Source organism: Rhineura floridana, chromosome 10 (genome assembly GCF_030035675.1).
Source record: "Rhineura floridana isolate rRhiFlo1 chromosome 10, rRhiFlo1.hap2, whole genome shotgun sequence".
Classification (NCBI taxonomy): Eukaryota; Metazoa; Chordata; class Lepidosauria; order Squamata; family Rhineuridae; genus Rhineura; species Rhineura floridana.
This window is the reverse complement of record NC_084489.1, coordinates 77163614-77185267: the sequence shown is the minus strand read 5'-3', so window position 1 is coordinate 77185267 and position 21654 is coordinate 77163614. Positions and strand designations below refer to the sequence as shown.

The 21654-nt window shown below is 40.3% G+C and overlaps 1 protein-coding gene across 5 annotated transcripts in view; it reads left to right on the top strand.

The window, feature by feature from the left end:
• The window catches only part of RBM33 (RNA binding motif protein 33), a 121974-nt gene extending 103390 nt beyond the window's left edge, over positions 1–18584 (top strand). For 3 of the 5 annotated variants that reach the window (XM_061587580.1, XM_061587577.1, XM_061587579.1), the window contains exons 18-19: positions 9404–9492; positions 10373–18584. In XM_061587580.1, coding sequence (XP_061443564.1) covers positions 9404–9492; positions 10373–10421 — 138 coding nt within the window. In that variant the 3' untranslated portion in view covers positions 10422–18584. Of the gene's footprint in view, positions 1–3500; positions 3539–5078; positions 8219–9403; positions 9493–10372 lie in introns of those variants that run through there. The other 2 variants (XR_009758235.1, XM_061587578.1) reach the window with 2 other exon arrangements.
• The last annotated feature ends 3070 nt before the right edge of the window (positions 18585–21654 follow it).

Here is a 21654-nt window from a genome sequence, read left to right as displayed (position 1 = left end):
TCAGATGTTTGCCTATATGCCATGAGGGGAGCAGGAAGGAAGAGGACAAAGCCATGGCCTGCTCCGTGGAGGGTAAATTCCTTAAGAAAGCACCCTTTATTGAAGAAAGTATATCCAAGAATTATCAACATTTAAAGGGGCAATGGCCTATGGAGTTTCCTGGACTAGGGTTGGCAATGTATCCTTGCAACAACCCTGTGAGGTAGTTTAAGCTAAGGGACAGTGACTGGCCCAAGTTCACCCAGTGAGCTTCATGGCCAAGTGAGGATTTGAACTCTGTTCTTCCAGGTCCCAGTCCAACACTCTAACCACTATACCACACTGGTGGTAGTAATAAGTACTGTTCTGTACTTTCTGTTGTTTGGAGATAGTGATTTTTTAACAAAACAGTAAAAATAGTAGCCCTGTAAAGATCGAGATCCAACTTCCTATTAAATATTGTGCCTTACCACTCCTTAAAATAATATTGTCTTCCTTGATACAAAATGGTAGAGTTGACAAGGCATGATACCATCATAGCTGTATTAGTCATAAGCTAATTGTAAGTGGGCCAGTTACTTTTGTTAACTTTGTTTATGTTGAAGTGTGTCTAGAGAGAAAGGTTTTTTTAATGGCAGTTTTACTTTAAGGGTGCAGTTTAAGGTGACTCCTTGTGGCTTTAAAAGGGGGAGGAAAAGTGACTGCACCTCTTTCATTGCATCTTGCTTAGCATTCTTAGAATGATGGCACAACCTAGTGCTTGCTTCGGGTAATGTCAGGATTTGCTGTTTGTTTGTTTTAAAGTTCTAAAATAAGCAGTTTGTAAGTTAAAAATGGATTTGAATCAAAATAGATGCATCATCACATGCAGTTGGGAACCTTACACTGGCATGAGGATATGATATGAACTGATGAACAATCTTAAATTGCTTTATATTCTATGTAACAGCAGAGAGCCCCTCCATTCTTCTGTGTATCATCTTTCCTGTGTACCCAAAGAGACAGATTTTCACCTTAAGTTGGTGTAACCATTTTTTAAAATTCTTTGCCACATCAGTTTTAAGTTGCTAGTGTCTCGCCCTCTGTTTTTATTTCCATTCCACCTGGTCATTATATGAACTTTGTAACTCAGAGCTAGTACTTGACTTGGCTTTTATCCTCTTTCCTCCAAACCTTTTTTCCTTTTGTGTAGTGACTTCTAGATTGTAAGCCTGAGGGTGGGGACTGTCATATCTGCCCTGAAAGCTTTTACTGGCTGAAGAGCAGGGTAAAAATGTTTCAAATAAGTGAAAATGGAAATGGACTGCCTTCAAGTCGATCCCGACTTATGGCTACCCTATGAATAGGGTGTTCATGGTAAGCGGTGTTCAGAGGGGGTTTACAATTGCCTCCCTCTGAGGCTAGTCCTCCCCAGCTGGCTAGAGCCTTATTAGCTTGCCACAGCTGCACAAGCCAGCCCCTTCCTTGTCCACAACTGCCAGCTGGGGGGCAACTGGACTCCTTGGGACTATGCAGCTTGCACACGGCTGCACAGGTGGCAGGGCATGCAACCCCTGAGCCACTCACTGTGGGGGTGATCTTTAGCTGGCACTTTACACTCAGGAGACATGAGCGGGGATTTGAACTCACAGACTCTGGACTCTCAGCCAGGCTCTCCTCCCTACTGTGCTCTACCAGCTGTACATTGCAGGAATTAAGATGGACTACTGGGCTGGGGTAGTGAATTCTGGCAGTGATGAGAATTGAGAGAATTCTCTTGACATCTCCCTGCATTTTAACCTTTGATTTCTAAAATACACAGAGCTAGGAGTTGCTGTGGATGAAAGTACAATCTACAAATTGCAGTAGGACTTGATAGATAGCAATAATTGCTACAGTCCAGCTGGATTATACAAAGAGTGCTTTTGACTGCAGGCAGAGTACTTTTATTTCTTCCATTGAGCAAGTGTAGCCTGACACACTCCTGCCCCAGTGAGGACAGTGGCCTGGCATCTCTACAAGTCTGAGTCCCTACACCTTCCTTTTTGAAATGAAAAGCTGTGCCCAGCTTCTTTGCAGAATGCCTGCACTCAACTAAACACTAACTCCCTCATCCCCCCCCCCAAAAAAATCTGGTTTTCCCAAGCTTTATCTAGCATCCTCTTACAAAAGATATTTACTGCTTCCACTTCTTTTTCCTTAGGTGGCCCCTGTTTTTTTGCCCCACTCTTACACTGGATTTCATTTGTGCTCTGTGCAGCAGGAATTTTCAGTACAACAACAAAAAGCCAATCAAATAAACCCATTTGCCCACTAAAATCCATTCCAAGTTTCCCTTCTCTCCTTGCAGGAAGTCTCCCTCCGTCTTTTGTTTTAAAGCAGCTCCCGGATAGGATGGATAGAATGAATGACTGGGAGCTAGTTGCTCTGTAAAGCTTCTGCTTTGTGTTCTTGGACATAAGTTGGGTATGGGTGGGGGAGAGAGACAGAGGGTGATTGTTCTTGGTCCCTAATGTACTCTGCTGCAGAAGGCAAGTACATGGGCTTGTAGAAGGATGACAGACGCTGCCAAGTTGGAAAGCAAAAGAAAAGGGGGAGGCGTGTAAATGCATGCACACAGAATTGGGGAGGGGGTCCTGGCAGCGATTAGTGATTCAGCAGAACCTGGTCTGGCAGCCTAGTTTACTGGCTTAATAGGGGAAATCCCTTTCCCGAAAATCCACTCCAGGTTTTTCTGGCTGCCTAATTTAGTTGCAGTAATCTAGCCACCCTCTGCCCACGCAGCCAACAACTCACCTCCTTCCGGTTGGGTCTAGTGCAGGAGAAACCATGGATGTGGTCTGCTTTGAGAATCAAGTCAGCTTCTATATGCATTGCTGTGCCCTTCATTTCTGTTTCTTGGTCACCCTAGAGTATAATGCTAGGCTGACAGCTCGTGTGTGTTCAAAATACCCTCCATTATTTATGTGGGTGTGAGGAGGGAAGACTCGAGAAAGCAGAAACGTCTGGGTCTGTGTGCAGGCTCTTTGCATCCACTTGCAGGGCTGGGCAATTGAGTGCCTGGAGAAGCCATAGCTTAGTGGTAGAGCACATGCTTTCCATGCAAACTGCCCCGGGTTCAATCAGTGGGGGGAAGTGAAAGGATGCACTTGGTAATACCATTGGTCTTATGGTTTCTTTTTCTTGGGCATGCTAGTATGTGAATAAATGTCAGAAATTGGCTTAATAGATAGGTGTGTCTGCTAAAAAGGTGTACAAAATCCTTATAGCTGAAAAGAGCCCTTTGCAAAGAAGTGTGCAGTTCACAGGTAGTTGAAACCTACACCAATGACTTTTACGGAGACATTTTGAAACACAGCGATGTGTATATATATCTACACACTGTGTATTCTGAGAAAAGTTAGTAGAACAAATACTTTTGATTAGTGTTTGAAAATAAAAATGATGGCTGCTTGAACAGTATTTCACAAGTAAAAGTTGAGTGTGCTAAAATAACGTAACTAAGATATGCAGACTTAACTCCATTTTATATGTTTTCCTAGCACCTGTATGTGGAATCCCAAAAGCGGAAGCTGGTAAAGTAAGTTACTAAGTAATATTGGGATCAAGTTATTTAGTATAAGTACTTTCTCTGCATTTCTTCATGATAAGATACCCCATTTTATTGAAAGCATTGCTGATTTTCTCCTTGGAGTTTGCATGCTTGTGGCCATAAGGGCTTGCCAGAGTCTCCCGAAAAAGAAATGGATAAACCCTTGCAAAAAACAAATTAATATAGGGTATTCTTTGCTTATGTTATAAGCAGAGACTTGAGTTAAAATGAATTCCAGCTGTAAAACTAGCACACAATGATTCATTTCTTCATGTGTGTTTTGATGCAATGTTTTATTTGGTTTATTTGTTGCCCCTAACAATTAGGAGAACAAGATTTCCAATCTAGAATAAACAATTTAATTTGCTTATATTTGGCATGGTCAAATTCCTAGCATAGTAAACTAACTTTGATTGTGCAAGTTGCACTAGGAAAAACAAAGCTCAAAATGCAAAGAGAACGCAACACTTCAGGAAAGGGTTCTCCTTCAGGCAGAAAAGAAGGAAAATGAGAGAGTTTGTGTGGGGAACCAAATGTTCCCTTAAAAATGAATGAGATTAAAAAGAAAACAGTATCTGGAAAGAATAATATGTTTTTAATCACAAGTGCTTAATATAAAACACTTCCGCCTGTGACTTGAAAGCCATTCTAAGAATCATTAGCTGATGTCATTGGGAAACTTGGTAAAAGGACTGAAAGTGAAAATTTATTGACAGCTCCTCCTAGTTAAAGTGTTTAGAATCTGTTGTTGTAAAAACAGATTCAGAGTCGAGTGGAATGTTTCCATACTTGGCTTTCCCCCTCAGCAGCCCCAGTGGATGGGACTTAACTTTCCCTTTCCCGAGAACCCCGGCAGAGCCATCGAAAACATTAAGTATGTGCCACTGTATTCATGCTTGTGGCGGGAATTGGGGGCAGGGGGATGCACAAATGGTTTTGTGCAAAATACCCCTGGGGTTGACTACAGATTAATGCAGTGCTTTCCACAATGTGTCTGTTGGAAAGGGAAGCCTGGGTTTGTCAGCTTAATCCCGGGGTGGGGAACCGTTTTCAGCACAAGCTCAAAGATGGGCAATCTTATGGGGCTGCATTCCAGTGATGGGCATGGCCAGAGGCAAAAAGCGGGTAGAACAACAGATGAGGCTTGCCTATGTACAGTAGGCTACATTAAAGCTATGCACAATTCAGAAGTTTGAACGCAGACGTCTCTCCATCCAAGCAAGTAAGGGATTATCACGGACAATTCTAGCCAGGCAAAACCACTCAAGGAGCAGGTGGAGTAGGGTCAGTGAGGGTGTGGCATGTGAAGGGGCATGGTCTGGGGAGAGTCATGAAGGCTGGATAGAGAGCATAGAGGGCCATATTTGGCCGCTGGACCTGAGGTTCCCCGCTTCTGGGTTAATATGTAAAATTATCAGCTCTGTGTACCCAAAAAGGTTTTATAGAATGTTGTCCCAAGAAATGATGCAGTAGCTAAACATAGATTCTTCTTCTTCCTCTTCTTTTTCCTCCCAATTGGCTGTCACAGGAGGCTGGAGGCTAAAGCATTGGGAGAATGTCCTGCAGTAGTTGAGAGAGAGACACCTAACTTGGTTGTGAGAATCAGTTATTAGCAGCAGGGCTGAAGAAGTTTCAGGCGAGGGGCCAGCACCAGTTGGCAGAGGAGGAATTGCTGCATGTCGCTGACGGGGAATGCCCTCCCATGGCCACTTGTCCCTCACGTTGACTTAAATGGACCTTTAAGCATGCCACTCCTCTCAGGCAGTAGAAGAAATTCTGCATCATAAGTGACTGTCCTGTTGGAGACGAAATCCCAACTTAGATACTTTGATTAAATGAAAATGGCTTCTGTTTTTTTATATATGTTTTGTAACTCAGTGTACTATGGCAAGCATTGACTTTACAAAGTATTTTATTAAGTTAGTTGTATGTTGAGGGTGGGGAAATAACCTAGCAGATTAAAATGTGTTTCTATTGGTAAATATGGAGCAGATCCACCTGCAAAAAGGGTAAGGGGATGAGAGAGCACAGATTTGAACAAGCATCTTATGCCCTCTCCTTCCCCCCCCCAAAAAAAATATTTTCCATGACTTAGAGTTGAAGCCCCCTGTCCAGGTTGAGTCATGATGTCAAATGCCACAACTTTGTTCACTCAGTTATCTGTTCTTAAAAATTAAGATTAAATAGTGTGTGCTACAAAAGTACTAGGATTGGAAGCCAATGTTCTCTTTTGCAGCATTCAAACTGCAAACTATGGGTTACATAAAAGAGAAATAATACTGTCAAGACTGTTAAAAGGGATGTTAGAGAACCCCTAGAGCAGGGTTACTAAGTTAAAGCGGATGTCTCTAAGTTATATATATAAAAAAATAAGCTTCGGTTTGTTTTGTACTCATGAGCTCTCATGACAAGCTTTTTGTGAGCTCTCATGACAAGCTTCAGAAGCCTTATTTGTTTATTCAGATAATAAAGATGAAGCTTTGTTGTCCTTTATTTCTTAAACTTATTACTTAAACAAGTTTTAAGAAAAATCCTAATAAGATGAAACACATATTTCGTTCATTTATGCAGACCAATAACACAGTTCAGTATGTGCAAAACAGCAATATGTGCTTAATTTTTGTATTTTTCTTAAAGCCCGGGTTTAGTTCACAGGTTACATGTTCTTTTCACAGGATCACTCTTGGTAACGATTTCCATGTTTTTGATTCCCAAGAAAATGCGTGGCCATTTTTAAATGTATGGGTTCAGTAAAAGCTTGATTCATGTGTATTACTTATTCAGTACAATCCAAAAGTGTCCACACAGAAATGAGTGTTGGTTGTGGTGGAAAGCTTAGCATAGAGCTTCACTTTCAGGACCAATTTCCAACTTAGTTGCAGTATGGAAAATAATGCATTTCTGTATTATGAGAAGAGTTTAGCACTCAGTAGGCAACATGAGTGAGGTTTGTTAGACGCTTGAGAGGAGTTTTAGATGTTAATGTTAACGGTATGAAATGTCTTGCCCTTCATTTTACTTCTGGAACATCAACTCATCTGAAATCCTCTAGGAACTTTGTCCATTGGGAGCAAGTATTTCAGATATGGGGCTGCAAAATGAACAACTGACTCAAGGAATGAGTGGTTTCTTTTACGGTTGTGCACTGGATTCGGCCAAGACCTGAGCCAAATTGGGCCCTTTTGGACCTTGGCCAAGTTGGGTTCTGACAGCCACAGATTGCTAAGGGTCAGATTCAATGACCCAGAGCAACCTGCAGCTGTCGGGACAGAGCATCAGGCAGGAAGAAGAGGCAGCTTTGGGTCTCCTTCCTACCTGATGAGCAGAGGCAGCAACCCTTGAGGAGTGTTTTGCAAGGGGCTTTCCTGCAGGAACGTTCTTTGCAAAACAGCATCCCCTAGGATTACTCCGTCCTGCAGGAAAGCCCCTTGGAAAACAGCACACTCACCTAAGGATTGTTGCCTCTGCTCATCCTTTAGGAAAACCCTTTGCAAAACAACACTGTGAAGGATCGCTCCCTTCACCCCAGAGCCAGGGGAAGAATCCTGGGTGATGCTGTTTTGCAAAGGGACATAACACTAAACTATGTTTTATTGTTACATGAAAGAATCTTGGTCTCATGCTATCCACTTTCCTCCTCTAAGATAGCTGTGAGGAGTTTGGAAGCATTTGCTTCCATTTTCCAACTACCTGCAGTTTATGTCCAAAATGGAACTATGGCTTTTTAACTATGGCTTTACTGAACAAGTAAACTTCAAGCTGTGGTTTACAATGCTGGCTTGTTCAGACAAACCATAAAACTAATCACAGTTCCCACTGCGGGCATAACAACAAACTTTGGTTAGTTGAAAATAAAAGCAAATGCTTCCAATCTCATCTTCACGACCACCCAGGAGGAAGAAGCAGGCTCATGCATGCAAGGTTAAATTAAGGTTTATTCTTACATCTGAACACAGTAGTTGTCTAGCCTATCTGCACACATCTTCAGAACTTGTTTAAAGACCAAAAGAATTACCTTCAGCTTATTTTCTTGCTATTTTCCTGTACACAAGAATACAAGCAAATTCAGTTTTGGTGGATTCACTCAATAACCTTTACCTGCAGGGTACTACAGAATTATCAGTTGAATGCTAGAATGTAGGAAGCCATTGTTTTCATCCCTGTTTGTCTGCCGTTATTTAGCATTAAATTGACATGTTCAGATAGTTTCCCATGACTTTAGAACTGTGCTGGTAGTTTTCAGATGTTTTAGTGGCCAGTGGATCATTCAAACACCAAGTTGCAGTATACTATTTCATATATTAATCATGTCAATCCACCCTTACATGGATGAGTAGAATGTTCACAGCTGGTCTTCGGGCCTGACAAATGCTTACATACTTAGTTTTGGTACATTGCAGCCCACTTCAAAGAAAGTTAATTAAAATTGGAATTTCATTAGCCCAGTGTTCCTCGTTATTTCTTAGCAGCACACAAAAAATATGCTCAATCATTAGTCACACTATTAAAAAGAAAAATTGTGTTTCTGTACAGAAGATTTTTCAAGTACTGCAAGCCCTGAGGAAAGGAAAAATGGGGTTATTTTTATATGCAAATGTTTATGTAAGTTTTTTCTATTCCTTTATGAGCCATAGTTTGCTGCTTGCAATAGATATGTAACAAACTTATGGCTGGTAGTCCGGTTAATAAACCTGCCTTCCAGATTGGTCTGTCTTAAAGATGTCTTCTATCAAACTGAGCGTAGTCTAACTTTGTTATAGCCTGGGTGCACACACTCTTTTTTACATCCATAGTAAAGAAATGGTACTTGCAATAATCAGTCTTGGGTTCAACTATTCTGTTTATTTCTGAACATGTTAACTAAGCAAACCAGTGTCTGGCTGGCTTTGGTATGTTCTCAGTATGTTCTAGGTGTTCAGCAAAGGAAAAAGTTGAAACTGTGTCATTATACATCCACCAAAGATACAGGACTTGCTGCTGATACAGGCAATACTTGCATTTGTTACTTTAGCCCATGCTGCTTATTATATAGTAATAATTATGGGAACCAGCAAAGAATCTGATGGAAACAGAACTAGTCTTACAAGATCAGTAGCTCAAACTGCAAAATGGGCAGAATTCTGAAGTAGCTCTCAGTTTTCACTAATGCACAGAAAGAGCTGGTGTCTAGAATGATTCAAGCTATGGAGGATTAACAAAAAAGCCAATTATGCTATAGCATAGGGTTTCCAATGTCTCCCATTTGGAGGGATTATGAGGCTTCATACACTTGTCTCTTCTGTTGCTTGACCAAAGGGGAGGAGTCACTATTTAGATTCAGGCCATTCTAAACATAACCACGAACAAATCAAGATGCACTTGGATTATCTGTCAGTATTTTGTCACCAGGAAGCCACATTTTGATACGTGTGCACAAGTTTTTGCCTACACATTAAGAGTTCGTTTGGACTGTAGCCTTAAGATCCTGAATTTCTAAAGGCTGCCAGTACCTGCGACTTATGTACCCCTGCTTTATATTATCATTCTAGGCAAAGGTCTCAATAAACCACCTATTTTTGCTACGTGTTAGGACTTGCGGGGGAGGTGGTAGAATAGGGAATAGGATTTCTCAAATCAGCTGGCAGGCTGAGTGGATGGCTGGTGGATGTGGTTGGCTTACAAGTTGTGGGGGCTGGCACTGGTTGCCTCCATTCTAAACCCTCTCTTTATATTGGGTGGTAAGATTCCAACCTTGATATTCTAATTCTCTACAGCAACCTGATTCATCCTTGCAAAGAAGCGAAATGCCTTAAAGCTCTGGTGTTCTTTAAAAGGCAAACAAAATTAAGATTTTTTTCTTCTTGTTTTCCATAGAATTTACAGATGCTTCCTCAACAGAGAAAGGCCATAGCAAAATTTAAAGAGCCTGCCGATGCTCTAAAATTTCAACAGAAGTTTCACAGGTGAGTGTTGATCTAAATGCACAGGTTTTACCATATTAAATCCTAGACTCTTTCCACCCAAACCCTATCCAGGAGCCTTTTGCCTTCTTTTGAAATGAGAACTGTTTAATTTAAGCCATGTTGTGATCTTTGGAAGCATACTACAGTACCTCTATGGTTTGAAGCAGAATGCCACTGAATACCAGTTGCTGGAAACCGCAGGAGGAGAGAGTGCTCTTGTGCTTAGGTCCTGCTTGTGGGCTTCCCAAGGGCAACTGGTTGGCTGGCTACTGTGAGAACAGGGTGCTGGACTAGACGAACCTTTGGCTTGATCCAGCAAGGCTGTTCTTACATTCTTATGACTTCCAATCGGCATCTGGCTGGCTGTTGTGAGAAACAGGTTCCTGAGCTAGATAGGCCTTTGGTCTGATTTAGTAGGGCTCTTCGGTTTATGTTCATAAACATATGTTCAAAGCTCTGTTTCTCTTCCTCCTTGTGTGCTTGCCTTCTACACAGTTAAACCACACTTTCCCATGACTTCTAAACTGGGGGGATAAGCTTGGCTTACAAATCAGAGTATCAAATCAGGATCTGAACCTGGTTTCACATCCTGGTTTGTAAGCAGGATGTAAACAACTGTTTTCTTGTTCAAATATCACAGGGAAGTGATACAATAAGTCAGGATATCACTGTTGAAGTTTGGCATATAAATGAAGGGAGGACATGGCTTATATGTGGTCCAGTAAACCGTGGGTTATCAGATAAGCATTGTTTTGTTTGAAACAGGTCTTAGACTTGTGATATAAATGTGTGACAAGGAAGGTTCCTTAATGGTATAAGCTAGGGTGCCATTTGTATAGAACACATGTGCCTTGACCATTGTCTGTTAACCTTTTTTCAGGCATATGATAGATTTGTCCCACATCAATGTGGCACTGATAGTGGAGTGATCTGAATGCCACAGGTCTATTGTTCTACACATAGCATACTATGGAGGAAGTTGCAAGGGCAGGATCTCCTTGCAGTCTCCAATGCCAGCTTTGCAGTATCCTTTTGAAACTTCAGACTACTCTGTGACACTACAGACAGCAACAGCTATGCTGCAATGGAAGCGGAACTTGAAAGGATGAAGAATCAGAGTTTTGTCTTCTCTTTCTTTTACTGTATTGAACACATGGAGCTACAGGTTTCATGGCCTTGTTGTGCACAAATGGTGCACACAGATGTTTTTCAAGAGATGTACTGTGTGCTTACAGTGACTCAGATTGAACGAACACTAACTTTGAAAGTTTTTTTATGTATCTTCATAGCAAAGAATATTTGATAATGGTTGCTCTTATCTTCTGTGTGGGGTGTTGAAATGAGACTGTGCCTATACCTACCTTTTTTAGCTAAGTAGATAAATAGAATGAAACATGGGCTACTTAAGTTGTTATTTTTCCAAAAGCTCATTCTTGAAAGCTCTTATTCCCAGTGGGGTGAATGCAACAATGTGAAGTCCTGCACATGGCTCTCAATCTTCTTCCCTTTCCAACATTTCCTTGTAGGAATAACCTTCCCATTTTCTCCTCTCCTCGTATCTGAGAGACATGACTGTTAGCATTCTTTATTGTATCTTAGCTTGCTTTTGAGGGCGATTACAGGATGCCAGACTGGGGAGGTGAAGAGGTGGGGGGTGAGACCCTGTACATATTTACATTCTTTGTAACACTAATGGTGGTATATAAAGAAATGCTATTCATTTCTGACAGGCTGTTGTTGTGAATTGTACCACCGATGCAGAGTTTGCATCTTATAATCCATTATTTTGATTGTGTCTTTCTTTGAGATTTTCTTGGTCTAATAATTTTCAGCAAATACTGCATAATGTGAAAGGCAGTTGAATTGTACAAGGTAAATTTACAAAGCCTCCCCCCGGCCCCGGGATGCCAGGCTGGTCTAAATATTATGTGTAGACTCTAAGGAAGCTGTGTTTTATATAGCAAGTAAAACTTGTCATTGGATCCTGATAGTTTCTTCCAAAGGAAGGCATTTTTGTTGCCAAAATTGCCTTTGTGCCCAGGTATTTGGGGGGGGGGGAGGAAGCTTCCTTAATTCAATAAATATTTTTCAGTGCTAATGTATTAGGCATCTGCCCAAATAGAAAGCAACTACAAGCATTTTTTTTACTTTTACGGTAGCTAAAATAGAAATGTCAGAGTAGGAAAAACCTTTCAAATAATAATATTCTTTAAGGCCAGCATTTTATGTGAGATTGAGAGATTGTAAAGTTGTTTTTTTATTATGTAAAACCAAACTCTATATACAAGTAGGAATTTTTAAACTGCTTTCCCAGTTAAGGCAAAGTTATGGGAATAAACAATAAAGCTATAAATATTGTCATGTCTTTTAAAGTCAAAATTGCATTCTTTACCCAATGGAAATATTGCAGGAGTAGTTTGATTGGCATGTTGCAGTAGTAAAAGTGTGATATTTTAAATGTGTTTTTAATGACTAGCTAGTAAACACCATCACAATCCTTCTGAAATGCCCTGCCTTGACCCATGCTCTGGAGGTGAGTTTTGCTGTCCTTTATCATTCTATGCCCTTAATTTGTGGTTCTCAAGGCAACCGGGAACTTGGTTTATGTTGGATTGCTTAGGCTGCAATCCACTACATACGTTCCTGGGAGTAAGTCCCATTGAACCCAGTGGAGCTTATTTCTGAGTAGACGTGTATTGGATTGCAGCCTTAGTCTCCCTCTGCTGTAGTGTGTTTCAAAGGTTTACAGGCATTAGACTCAGAAGCATAACACCATACATAACTGAATGGACTGTGCTTACGTCCACGTCAGCTTTTGTCCTTGTGCAGACACTGAGCCTGCCGTTATGGTTGAGTTTGAAATTATTGATAAAATGTGGCTCTTCAATCCCACAGTTCAGGTACAGCTTCTCCATAATGAATAATAGACTGGGCAAAATGTGGATTGATCCAGGTGGTGGTTGAACTGCATGCAATGTAGGCAACACTAAGGAGCGGGGCTCAGCAGTAGGCAAGGCTTCACTGGTTTGGCAGTGTTAAAAGCAAACATGCTTGCTGAAAGGGGTTTTATGGTGCCTAAGCAGCAAGTTCACAGTTCAGATCTGGGAAACATCTTTTTCAGATGGCAACAGGACATCTGTTAGGATACATTACCTTTTGAGCTCCTAAGGGAATTGTGAGGGGTTTTTTTTAACTATGTAAGGGTTTTAGACCTCTGTTTTTGAGAAATAGGCTGTGGTATGGCATTTAATGTAGTGGGTGCTTTTTGTAGCATTAAAGTGTAGGCACATCTGTCTGACTCTTGTTATAGGCAATAGTGTATGCCTAGTGTGTGCATAATTGTGCATGTGTGCACAGTTAGATATGTTGTATGCTCACTATTTCAACACTAGAACGTTCCTGTTTTTGTTATGGGGAGACAGAGAAGAGGGTTATTCTTTCCCTCCATAGCTGGTAGCAGGAATCCCATAATCTGGGTGGCAGGCACCCAGGCTCTAGGTTGGAGTATCGTTAAGATACTGTAATACAATAACTTGACTGATTAATGATAATTTTGAACTGGATATATTGGCGGAATAATAGTGTGGCTTTCCTTTTCTTCTGAGGTGCCTTCCACAAAAGCAAAATCACAGTTAAGAATAGGAGGCCTGTCCTTTATACAATGCTTCACCAGTTTAATTTTTTGTAGAAGATCTGTTGCAACCATTATCTTGTTCTTTCTGTATCATGCATTTAAAACAAGTTGTGAATGCAAGAATTGCATTTAATGTATTATGTAAATAAGAGACTTTTAAACAAAATTTAAATGAAGCTATTGACATGCTTACAATTCAGCCACATCAAAGCTTATTTGGTGGGGAGGGGGTGTTGTCTTATCAAAGTTGAATGGAAGCGTTTCCGTAAATGTTCATTTTTATTTTTATTTTGGTGTAACACTTCACTGTTTTTTTTTATAAAGATGCTAGTATGTCAATACATGTATCCTGACCTGTGTATTATTTGTTCATAAAGCTTCAGAAACTTGGAATGGATATTTAGTCAGTGAATACTATTGGTGGAATCAATTTTTTTCTCATTTAGAGATATTTTCACTTAAATTTGCAACATTTCCTAGTGTACTTCAACTCATGTCCTTGCTGATGAAAAACTGCAGCCACCTGGTACTGGAATAGTAATTATTTTATACGGTAAATAAGCTAAATGGGAAATAACAGTATCCATTGTTTTTACAGTGGGTTTGTGTGTTTTTAGTTTGGGCATGGGAGCTTTTTTAGTTTTGTTAATCTTAATTTATAATTCATACCTCTATTTATCTGCCGGATAATAGTGTTTCCATCAAGACTGTGAAATGAAGGCTATTTTTTTCATAGTGATGATGCAGATGAATCATGGAAACGTGTAGCAGTCCTCCCTATTGTTTTTAACATTCCTTCAAACTTTCAAAAGACTCTTTGTTAAAATACTGAGCGTAAAGGAGAGATGCTCAACTTAAGTTAATTTATAAATACAGAAGTGCCACATTTATATTTTTCTAATTCTAGGACCTTGAACTACAGGGGTAAAACAAAGCTAAATTACCTGGGGAAGAATATATGAAATATATGTGGCTACAATCTACAGGCTGCATCACAATAGATTGTTAGAACTACTGAAACATCCTACTGATGAAAAAGAGAAATAATTGGCCTATGGCCTCTTGGTCAGGGATGAGGTATCTGTGGCTGTCCAGATGTTGCTGGACTGCAACTCTCACTGTCCCTCACCATTAGCCATGCTGGCTGAGGTCGATGGGAGCTGGAATCCAGCAACACGTGGAGGATCACAGGGTCCCCATCCCTGGTCTTGGTGCTGTAATACCACAAAATATGTGGCAAGACTCAATCATTACTAAAGAGAATTAGAGTGTTGATATGACCATTTATATGGAGAAATGTCAGCATAAGATGGCATTTCCCCTTCATTGGTTACTTGTTCCTATAATGAGCCCCATGTAGTGAAATCAAGAGGTAACACGTTCTTTTTCAATGACTAATGTCACAGGGTACTGTATTTCATTACCAGGGGGACTCGTAATACCAAAAGTGGCAAACACCAAAGAAATGAAGGGGTAATTTCACCTTGTGGTGATATTTTTCCCTGTAATAACTGATGCTACAAACGTACTCTTTTTAGTTTCACCACACTTTACTTGTGGTTTTTGCCTGCAACGTACTCAATCTTAATCAGCTAGTTGGTAGCCTAAAACTTTTAGCTGGCACCAGGAAGTCAGATTAATTATTGTTAACTATTACCCATGGGATACACATTTAGATACTAGTTCAGTACTAAGTATTTTAGCATTTGTTTGTTTATTTGCTACACTACCTTTCTAATTTGCACAATGATATCCTTCATCTGGAGAACTTTAACTGCCAACACTTCCCAAGAATCTTTTCTGTCTATTCCCTAGTATCTGGAAAGGTAATGAGATGTGTTTCCTTAACCCTATCTTTTCTGAATAGGCTCATAGTTCTTGAAAGTGACATTACCTTCTTCCATTGGCCTTCCGCTACATGTGCTGTTACTGGAAGGCTAAGCTACTGGTCTTGCATACCTGATGGACAACACTTTTTTGTGTCTGTCTTCAATCACCTGCTTATAAACTTGCTCACTGTCTTCTAAGCTTTATCTTGCAGCAGCAATTTTGGACCTAATGAAGAACGCTTGCTAAGTGACACGGGTGGGGGAGGGGTGGAATTAGTTTTTAAGCCATAGAATGCCTCTAGAATAGAACGCCTTGACTTCTTGAGGGGTTGCCTATGGAATGTTGCATTAGCATAACTATTTAAGCATTAAGACAAATTTATAATACCAATACTATTAGAGGAGTATTGCAATAGTATTAAATCCTAAGGATTTTGTGTAAGGTTTTTGGAAACCTATTTAATTTTTTAAAAAACCAAACTTATTTAACAGCCTATAAGCTATGTAAGCCTGGGGGCCTTATGTATAGACCATTGATTCACATTGAATCTCATGTATACCATCTTCTGGTATAAATATGGTTGGGAAGGATCTTTCTTGGGGTAGGGTGGGGGATATTCGGCAGATTTATTCCAAAGCTCCATGCTTGTTTTTGGTAGAAATATCACATTACACATTTCATGAGTTTCACATTACATGAGAGTTTTGTTGAGAAGATTGGGTTGTTGTTGTTTTTTAAAAAAATCTATATAATAATGAATTGCTGCTCTTTCCTGTTGGGTTGGATGTTATAGAAAGAGGCAATCTGTTAACAACTGCTGATTTTTCAGAAGGTCTTTGTTAGAGGTTGTTAGTGTTCTCTTTAATTTGGTTTTACAGATAACATCTGGTTGGGGTTGCTTTTTAATGAGTTTATATAGAAATGGTATCTGCTCATTTGGAAATATGACTGTTAACTGTATCATATTTATCTGGTTATTTGTACATTTATATCTGGTATTTTCCTATGTGTAGCAATTTTTCTTTTTCTCATTTCTGCGTAGCTAAAAATATAAACTAATTGGTTTTAAATAATCAGATCATTTTCTTTACAGGTACAGGAAACTGGGGAGTTGATTCCCACCCCCAGCTCTCCAGAGCATCACCTGGAAATAAATATATTTCTTTTACAGATACAACAGATGCATTAAACTCTTTCATTCACAGCTGACCCTCGGATCTTTATATGTTATGCCTTTTTTAAATTATAATTTTTGTTCCATGCCAGTATTTACTTTTTATCATTCCTGTAGCACTTTACAGTTCACAAAATGCTTTTTAATTCTTAATTCATTAATCCTCACTAATAATCCTGGGTAGTATTCAATTCTAGCCCTACTCAGAGTAGATACACGGAAGTTCATTGACATGTCTAACTTGTTAGTTGATTTCAGTGGGTCTATTCTGAGTAGGACCTAGCTGAATACAGTCCCCCAAGCTGATAAAGGAGCCTTTGTGAGGATTTTTCCAAAGAGGTAGCCATGTTAGTCTGCTGTAGCAAAAATAACAGTCTTATGGCACCTTAAATATAAAATTTGGTAGTCTTTAAGGTGCCACAAGTCTCTTTGTTCAGATGTTTACCCAAAGCCATCAATATTTATTATTTATTTATTTATTCAGCTTATATCCCGCCTGACTAGCAAACAGCTCTCTGGGCGGCAAACATAGCAACATATACAATAATAAAATTACAAAGTCAGTATAACAAATATAAAAATACACCATCTAAAATAGAAATTACAGCATTAACATAAATAACTTAAATTAAAATGCCTCAGAGAAGAGAAAGATTTTAACCTGGCACCGAAAGGATAATAGTGTCGGCGCCAGGTGTACCTCCTCGGGGAGACTATTCCACAATTCGGGGGCCACCACTGAGAAGGCCCTAGATCTTGTTACTACCCTCCGGGCCTCCCTATGGGTCGGGACCCGGAGGAGGGCCTTCGTAGTAGACTGTAGTGTACGAGCCGGTTCGTAACGGGAGAGGCATTCCTGCAGGTATCGTGGTCCCACGCCGTATAAGGCTTTATAGGTTAAAACCAACACTTTGAATCTGGCCCGGTAGCATATTGGAAGCCAGTGCAAGCGAGCCAGAACAGGTGTTATATGCTCAGACCGCTTAGTTCTTGTTAGCAGTCTGGCCGCCGTATTTTGCACTAGCTGTAGCTTCCGAACCGTCTTCAAAGGTAGCCCTACGTAGAGCGCGTTGCAGTAGTCCAAACGTGAGGTTACCAGAGCATGAACCACTGATGTAAGGTCCTCAAGTTAACTAAGCCTCATGGAGATGTGGTTCTTTTGGGTCCAGAGCCACCACTTTCCACAGTTAGACACTCATCTGCTCCTTTCCCATCTAGCTGTTTAACTACACCCATCTTTGCTGTCATCCAGTTCCACAGCTCTTCTTCCTAATGTAGAAAGCCAGTAGAACCCAGTTAGTTGCACCCATTGAATATCCTTCTGGGCCATTGTGGATCTAAGAAAATTACATAGGACTTTGGGAAGCAATCCTGCTTGTGTGTGGTGAGCAGGGTGTGGAGTGACTCCATGAGAGGTGTCAGTGTAGCCCTCCTGAACCCCTTCATATAATTCCATCACAGCTGCCGCTGCTATATTCTAGCCAAATCATTCAGTTCAAGGCAAGGCTCTCCCGTACCTCATGTTCAGTAACCTACCTTTGTTGTCCTCTTCCAAATGACATTCCTGCTTCCATGACCAGTAACCCAACAACAAGGTGGTCCCATTGTCCACTGACCATTGTTCAGCCACCATTTTGGAAGCCATTGGGCCATTTCACTAATAAGGCACCTTGTATCAGTAGTTTGTATCAATAGTTTCCACAGCTTTTTGGAAGATCATTTTGAGTACTTGCAAATGCTTTGGCTGTTGGTGAGGTACAACTAATACTTCCTTACAGGTTTCCTTTCTTTTTTTAGGAATGATGAGCATTGCAGAGAACTGGAGACTGTATTCTTTAACCATTCAATTTTTGTACATTCCTTATCCATGCAGGAAAGTGGTATCTGTGGCAGTCCCAGAAAAACAAAGCGTTACTAACCCCTCTTTCCCCCCTCTTCCTTTTTGCAGGCTTTCCTAGTTCTCTCTGAATTCAGTGATAGGAATAGCTCTGTAACATTTCTCATGTAAGAAAAGTGTCAACCCTTTGAGTCATTTATTACTATTACTGGTGTGATCCTTCCTAACCTGTAACCTTGTGAAATATTATATACATCTGAGTACAAGCAGCTGTGCCGTTCAAAGTTATTCTGTTCTAATCTGGACTGTGAAACTCGTGTATTACAATCAATGCAATAGACAGCTGTTATGATACTAACTCCATTGGGGAGTTGTTTCTCACCTCATGTTTTCTATAGAATCAGCTAACCAAGTTATTTTACAGCTCATTTTCTTAAATGTAAAACTTTGTGCATTTTGCACCAAAATTCCTGCTTACCTTAGCAGGTTTTTCGGGAGGCTGTTAATGTGATACGAATGTAGAAATGACTTCTGAGAAATAAGCAATGTAAAAAAATGGATTCCAGATTTCAACTGTCATTATGCAGTTAAACATTCAAATGTCATTATTTACTGAAATATGCATTGTAATTCAAATGTGTAAATAAAAGTCCTTCCATTGTTGTACCTTGTTTTTCTATATTTTATGTGGAACGTTTTTTAAACAGTTTCCTAATATGAATGCAGTTCTTTACAGTATTTCAGAAGCTTATCCTGCAATATTTCGAGGGCTCATGGCAGGTTATTCTATATTGACTTACCTTCACAATAACACTGCAAGTTAGGAAAGTCCTTATTAACTGAATTGGTGTGAACATGAGATCCTGTTGTGATGGCGTAGACTGTAGCCTGCACCATCAGAGGGGAGGGAGGCACATGAGTAAGCCAGCCAGATGAACCCCACCATCACTTGAACTTCCCTGTTCCCAACGAGTGCCTATTTTATTTTTATCTGGTTGCCTCCACTAAAACAGCTCTTTAACCATCTGGATTTTAGCCAGCCTCACCTACACTGTATAAGTGTCGTACTTAGACGTAGGGCGAATAACAAGGCCCACACCATTCCCTCCCTCACAAAAAACAAACACATTATCACATAAGGTTTTAGTATGGTAACAAGTTAAGCAGTTTTTGAGACAAAAGGGGGGAGGGGAACTAATCCTACAGTGTATTACCCAAAAAATAAAAAAATAAACAGATAAACACATCCTGATATATTTCTAGACTCCAGTTCAGCTTCTGGGCCCTCTTTGGTCTTCTCTTTGTTTATGTTGCAGTGCCCATATATGCTCTCTCAACACTTTCCAGAGTTCCAGCTCTCTTAAAATGTTTCAGGCCTTTTCTCTCTCTTGTAGTTCACCTCTTCAAGTTTCTCACTCTGTTCCCCCCATGCTTTAATTGCCAGGTTCCCAGGCTGAACCTTTGAACCCCCTGTGCAGAACTTCCTAAGTAAAAAATCCCCTTGTACTTTTAACTTTCCTGTGAACTGTTGACCCTTCTGTGCAAGAGAGCTTTTAAACAACCCCCCCCCCAGGAATGTTTACAACCAAACACCCAACCCAGAATGGCTGGAAGTCCGATTCCTTCACAGCTGTGTTCTAACAGAGGATTCTGCCTGTTTTCCCTACTTGCTTTGATTAGAAGTCCACTTCATCTGTTTCTTTCAGATGGACGCATATCAACGCATGTAGCCCCAAAGTCTTACGTTTGTACAAGATTCAGAGTGTGGTTTTTTACTGACTTCCCTCCCCCTTAGGATATACCTTGTTGATTGTATCAAGGAAGTCACCAAGGCAGTTGCATCTAATACACCACCTTTAATTTGCTTGCTGTTATGTGCCTTCAAGTCGATTTTGACTTATGGCAACCCTATGAATCAGCAACCTCCAAGAGCATCTGTTATAAACCACCTTGTTCAGATCTTGTAAGTTCAAGTCTGTGGCTTCCTTTATGGAATCAATCCATCTCTTGTTTGGCCTTCCTCTTTTTCTACTCCCTTCAGTTTTTCCCAGCATTATTTTCTTTTCTAGTGAATCATGTTTTCTCATTATGTGTCCAAAGTATGTTTACCTCAGTTTCATCATTTTAGCTTCTAGTGACAGTTCTGGTTCAATCTGTTCTAACATCCAATTATTTGTCTCTTTGGCAGTCTGTGGTATCTGCAAAGCTCTCCTCCACATTTCAGATGAGTTGATTTTTCTCTTACCCACTTTTTTCACTGTCCAACTTTCACATCCATACATAGTGATCGGGAATACCATGGTCTGAATGATCCTGACTAGTGTTCAGTGATAAATCTTTGCATTTGAGGACCTTTTCTAGTTCTCTCACAGCTGCCCTCCCCAGTCCTAGCCTTCTTCTGATTTCTTGACTATTGTCTCCATTTTGGTTAATGACTGTGCCAAGGTATTGATAATCCTTGACAAGTTCAATGTCCTCATTGTCAACTATAAAGTTACATAAATTTTCTGTTGTCATTACTTTAGTCTTTTTGACCTTCAGCTGTAGTCCTGCTTTTGTGCTTTCCTCTTTAACTTTCATCAGCATTCGTTTCAGATCATTACTGGTTTCTGCTAGTAGTATGGTATCGTCTGCATATCTTAAATTATTGCTATTTCTCCCTCCAATTTTCACACCTTCATCTTGGTCCAATCCTGCTTTGCATATGGTATGTTCTGCATATAGATTATACAAATAGGGTGGGAATCAGTTGGTGTGTCCATATTCTGTCCTTACAGTGACCTCTTGTCCAGAGTACAGGTTGCACATCAGGACAATCGGATGCTGTGGCACCCCCATTTCTTTTAAAGCATTTCATAGTTTTTCATGATTTACACAATCAAGGATTGCTGTAATCTATTAAGCACAGGGTGATTTTCTTCTGAAATTCCTTGGTCTGTTCCATTATCCAACATATGTTTGCAACATGATCTCTGGTTTCTCTTCCTTTTCTAAATCCATCTTGGACATCCAGGATTTCTCGCTTTATATATGGTGTGGTATCGCTTAAGGCTCTTCTATCAGCTGTGGTGTACCAAATGAGCCTTGTTTGGTGTGGTATGCACTTTAGCAAAGCAGTGAACATCATGTAGACTTGCAATGCAGGGACATTGTTAGGGCAGTGTGATGTCAAGTCAGCTTTTCAGCCTGCCTATTGAGTCAGCCTGTCTGCTGAAATGATTCCGATTTGCTAGAACTTACCTTTGATGAAAATTATTACATTGACAAGGCCCTGCCTATGGGGTGTTCATTCTCTTCCTTGACCTCTGAAACATCGAGTATCATGCTGAAGTTGGGCCCACAGTAATAGGCCTAGTTTGTCTTAGGATCCCACATTATTTAGATAACTTCTTGTTCGCCCTATCAGCACAGATCACTGCATATATCTGGTGCAGTTTTTTCCTGAGCTTGCTAGATGAGGAGAAAACAGTTGGGGGAAACCGAACTGCAAGTGGAATTGGATGCTGGTAGTAGAATGGGATTTGGTAATTTTTTCAAGGGCAGGCCGTGAAGCAAGCATTGGTTGCCTGATCAGGAGTATTCCAGGATTCCTAGCAACCTTGAAATTCATGGATTTTTTTCTGATAGTAGTAGCTGTCCCCTGATGAGTGAGAGAGTTTAGGGCAGGTGTGGGGAAACTTTGGTTCT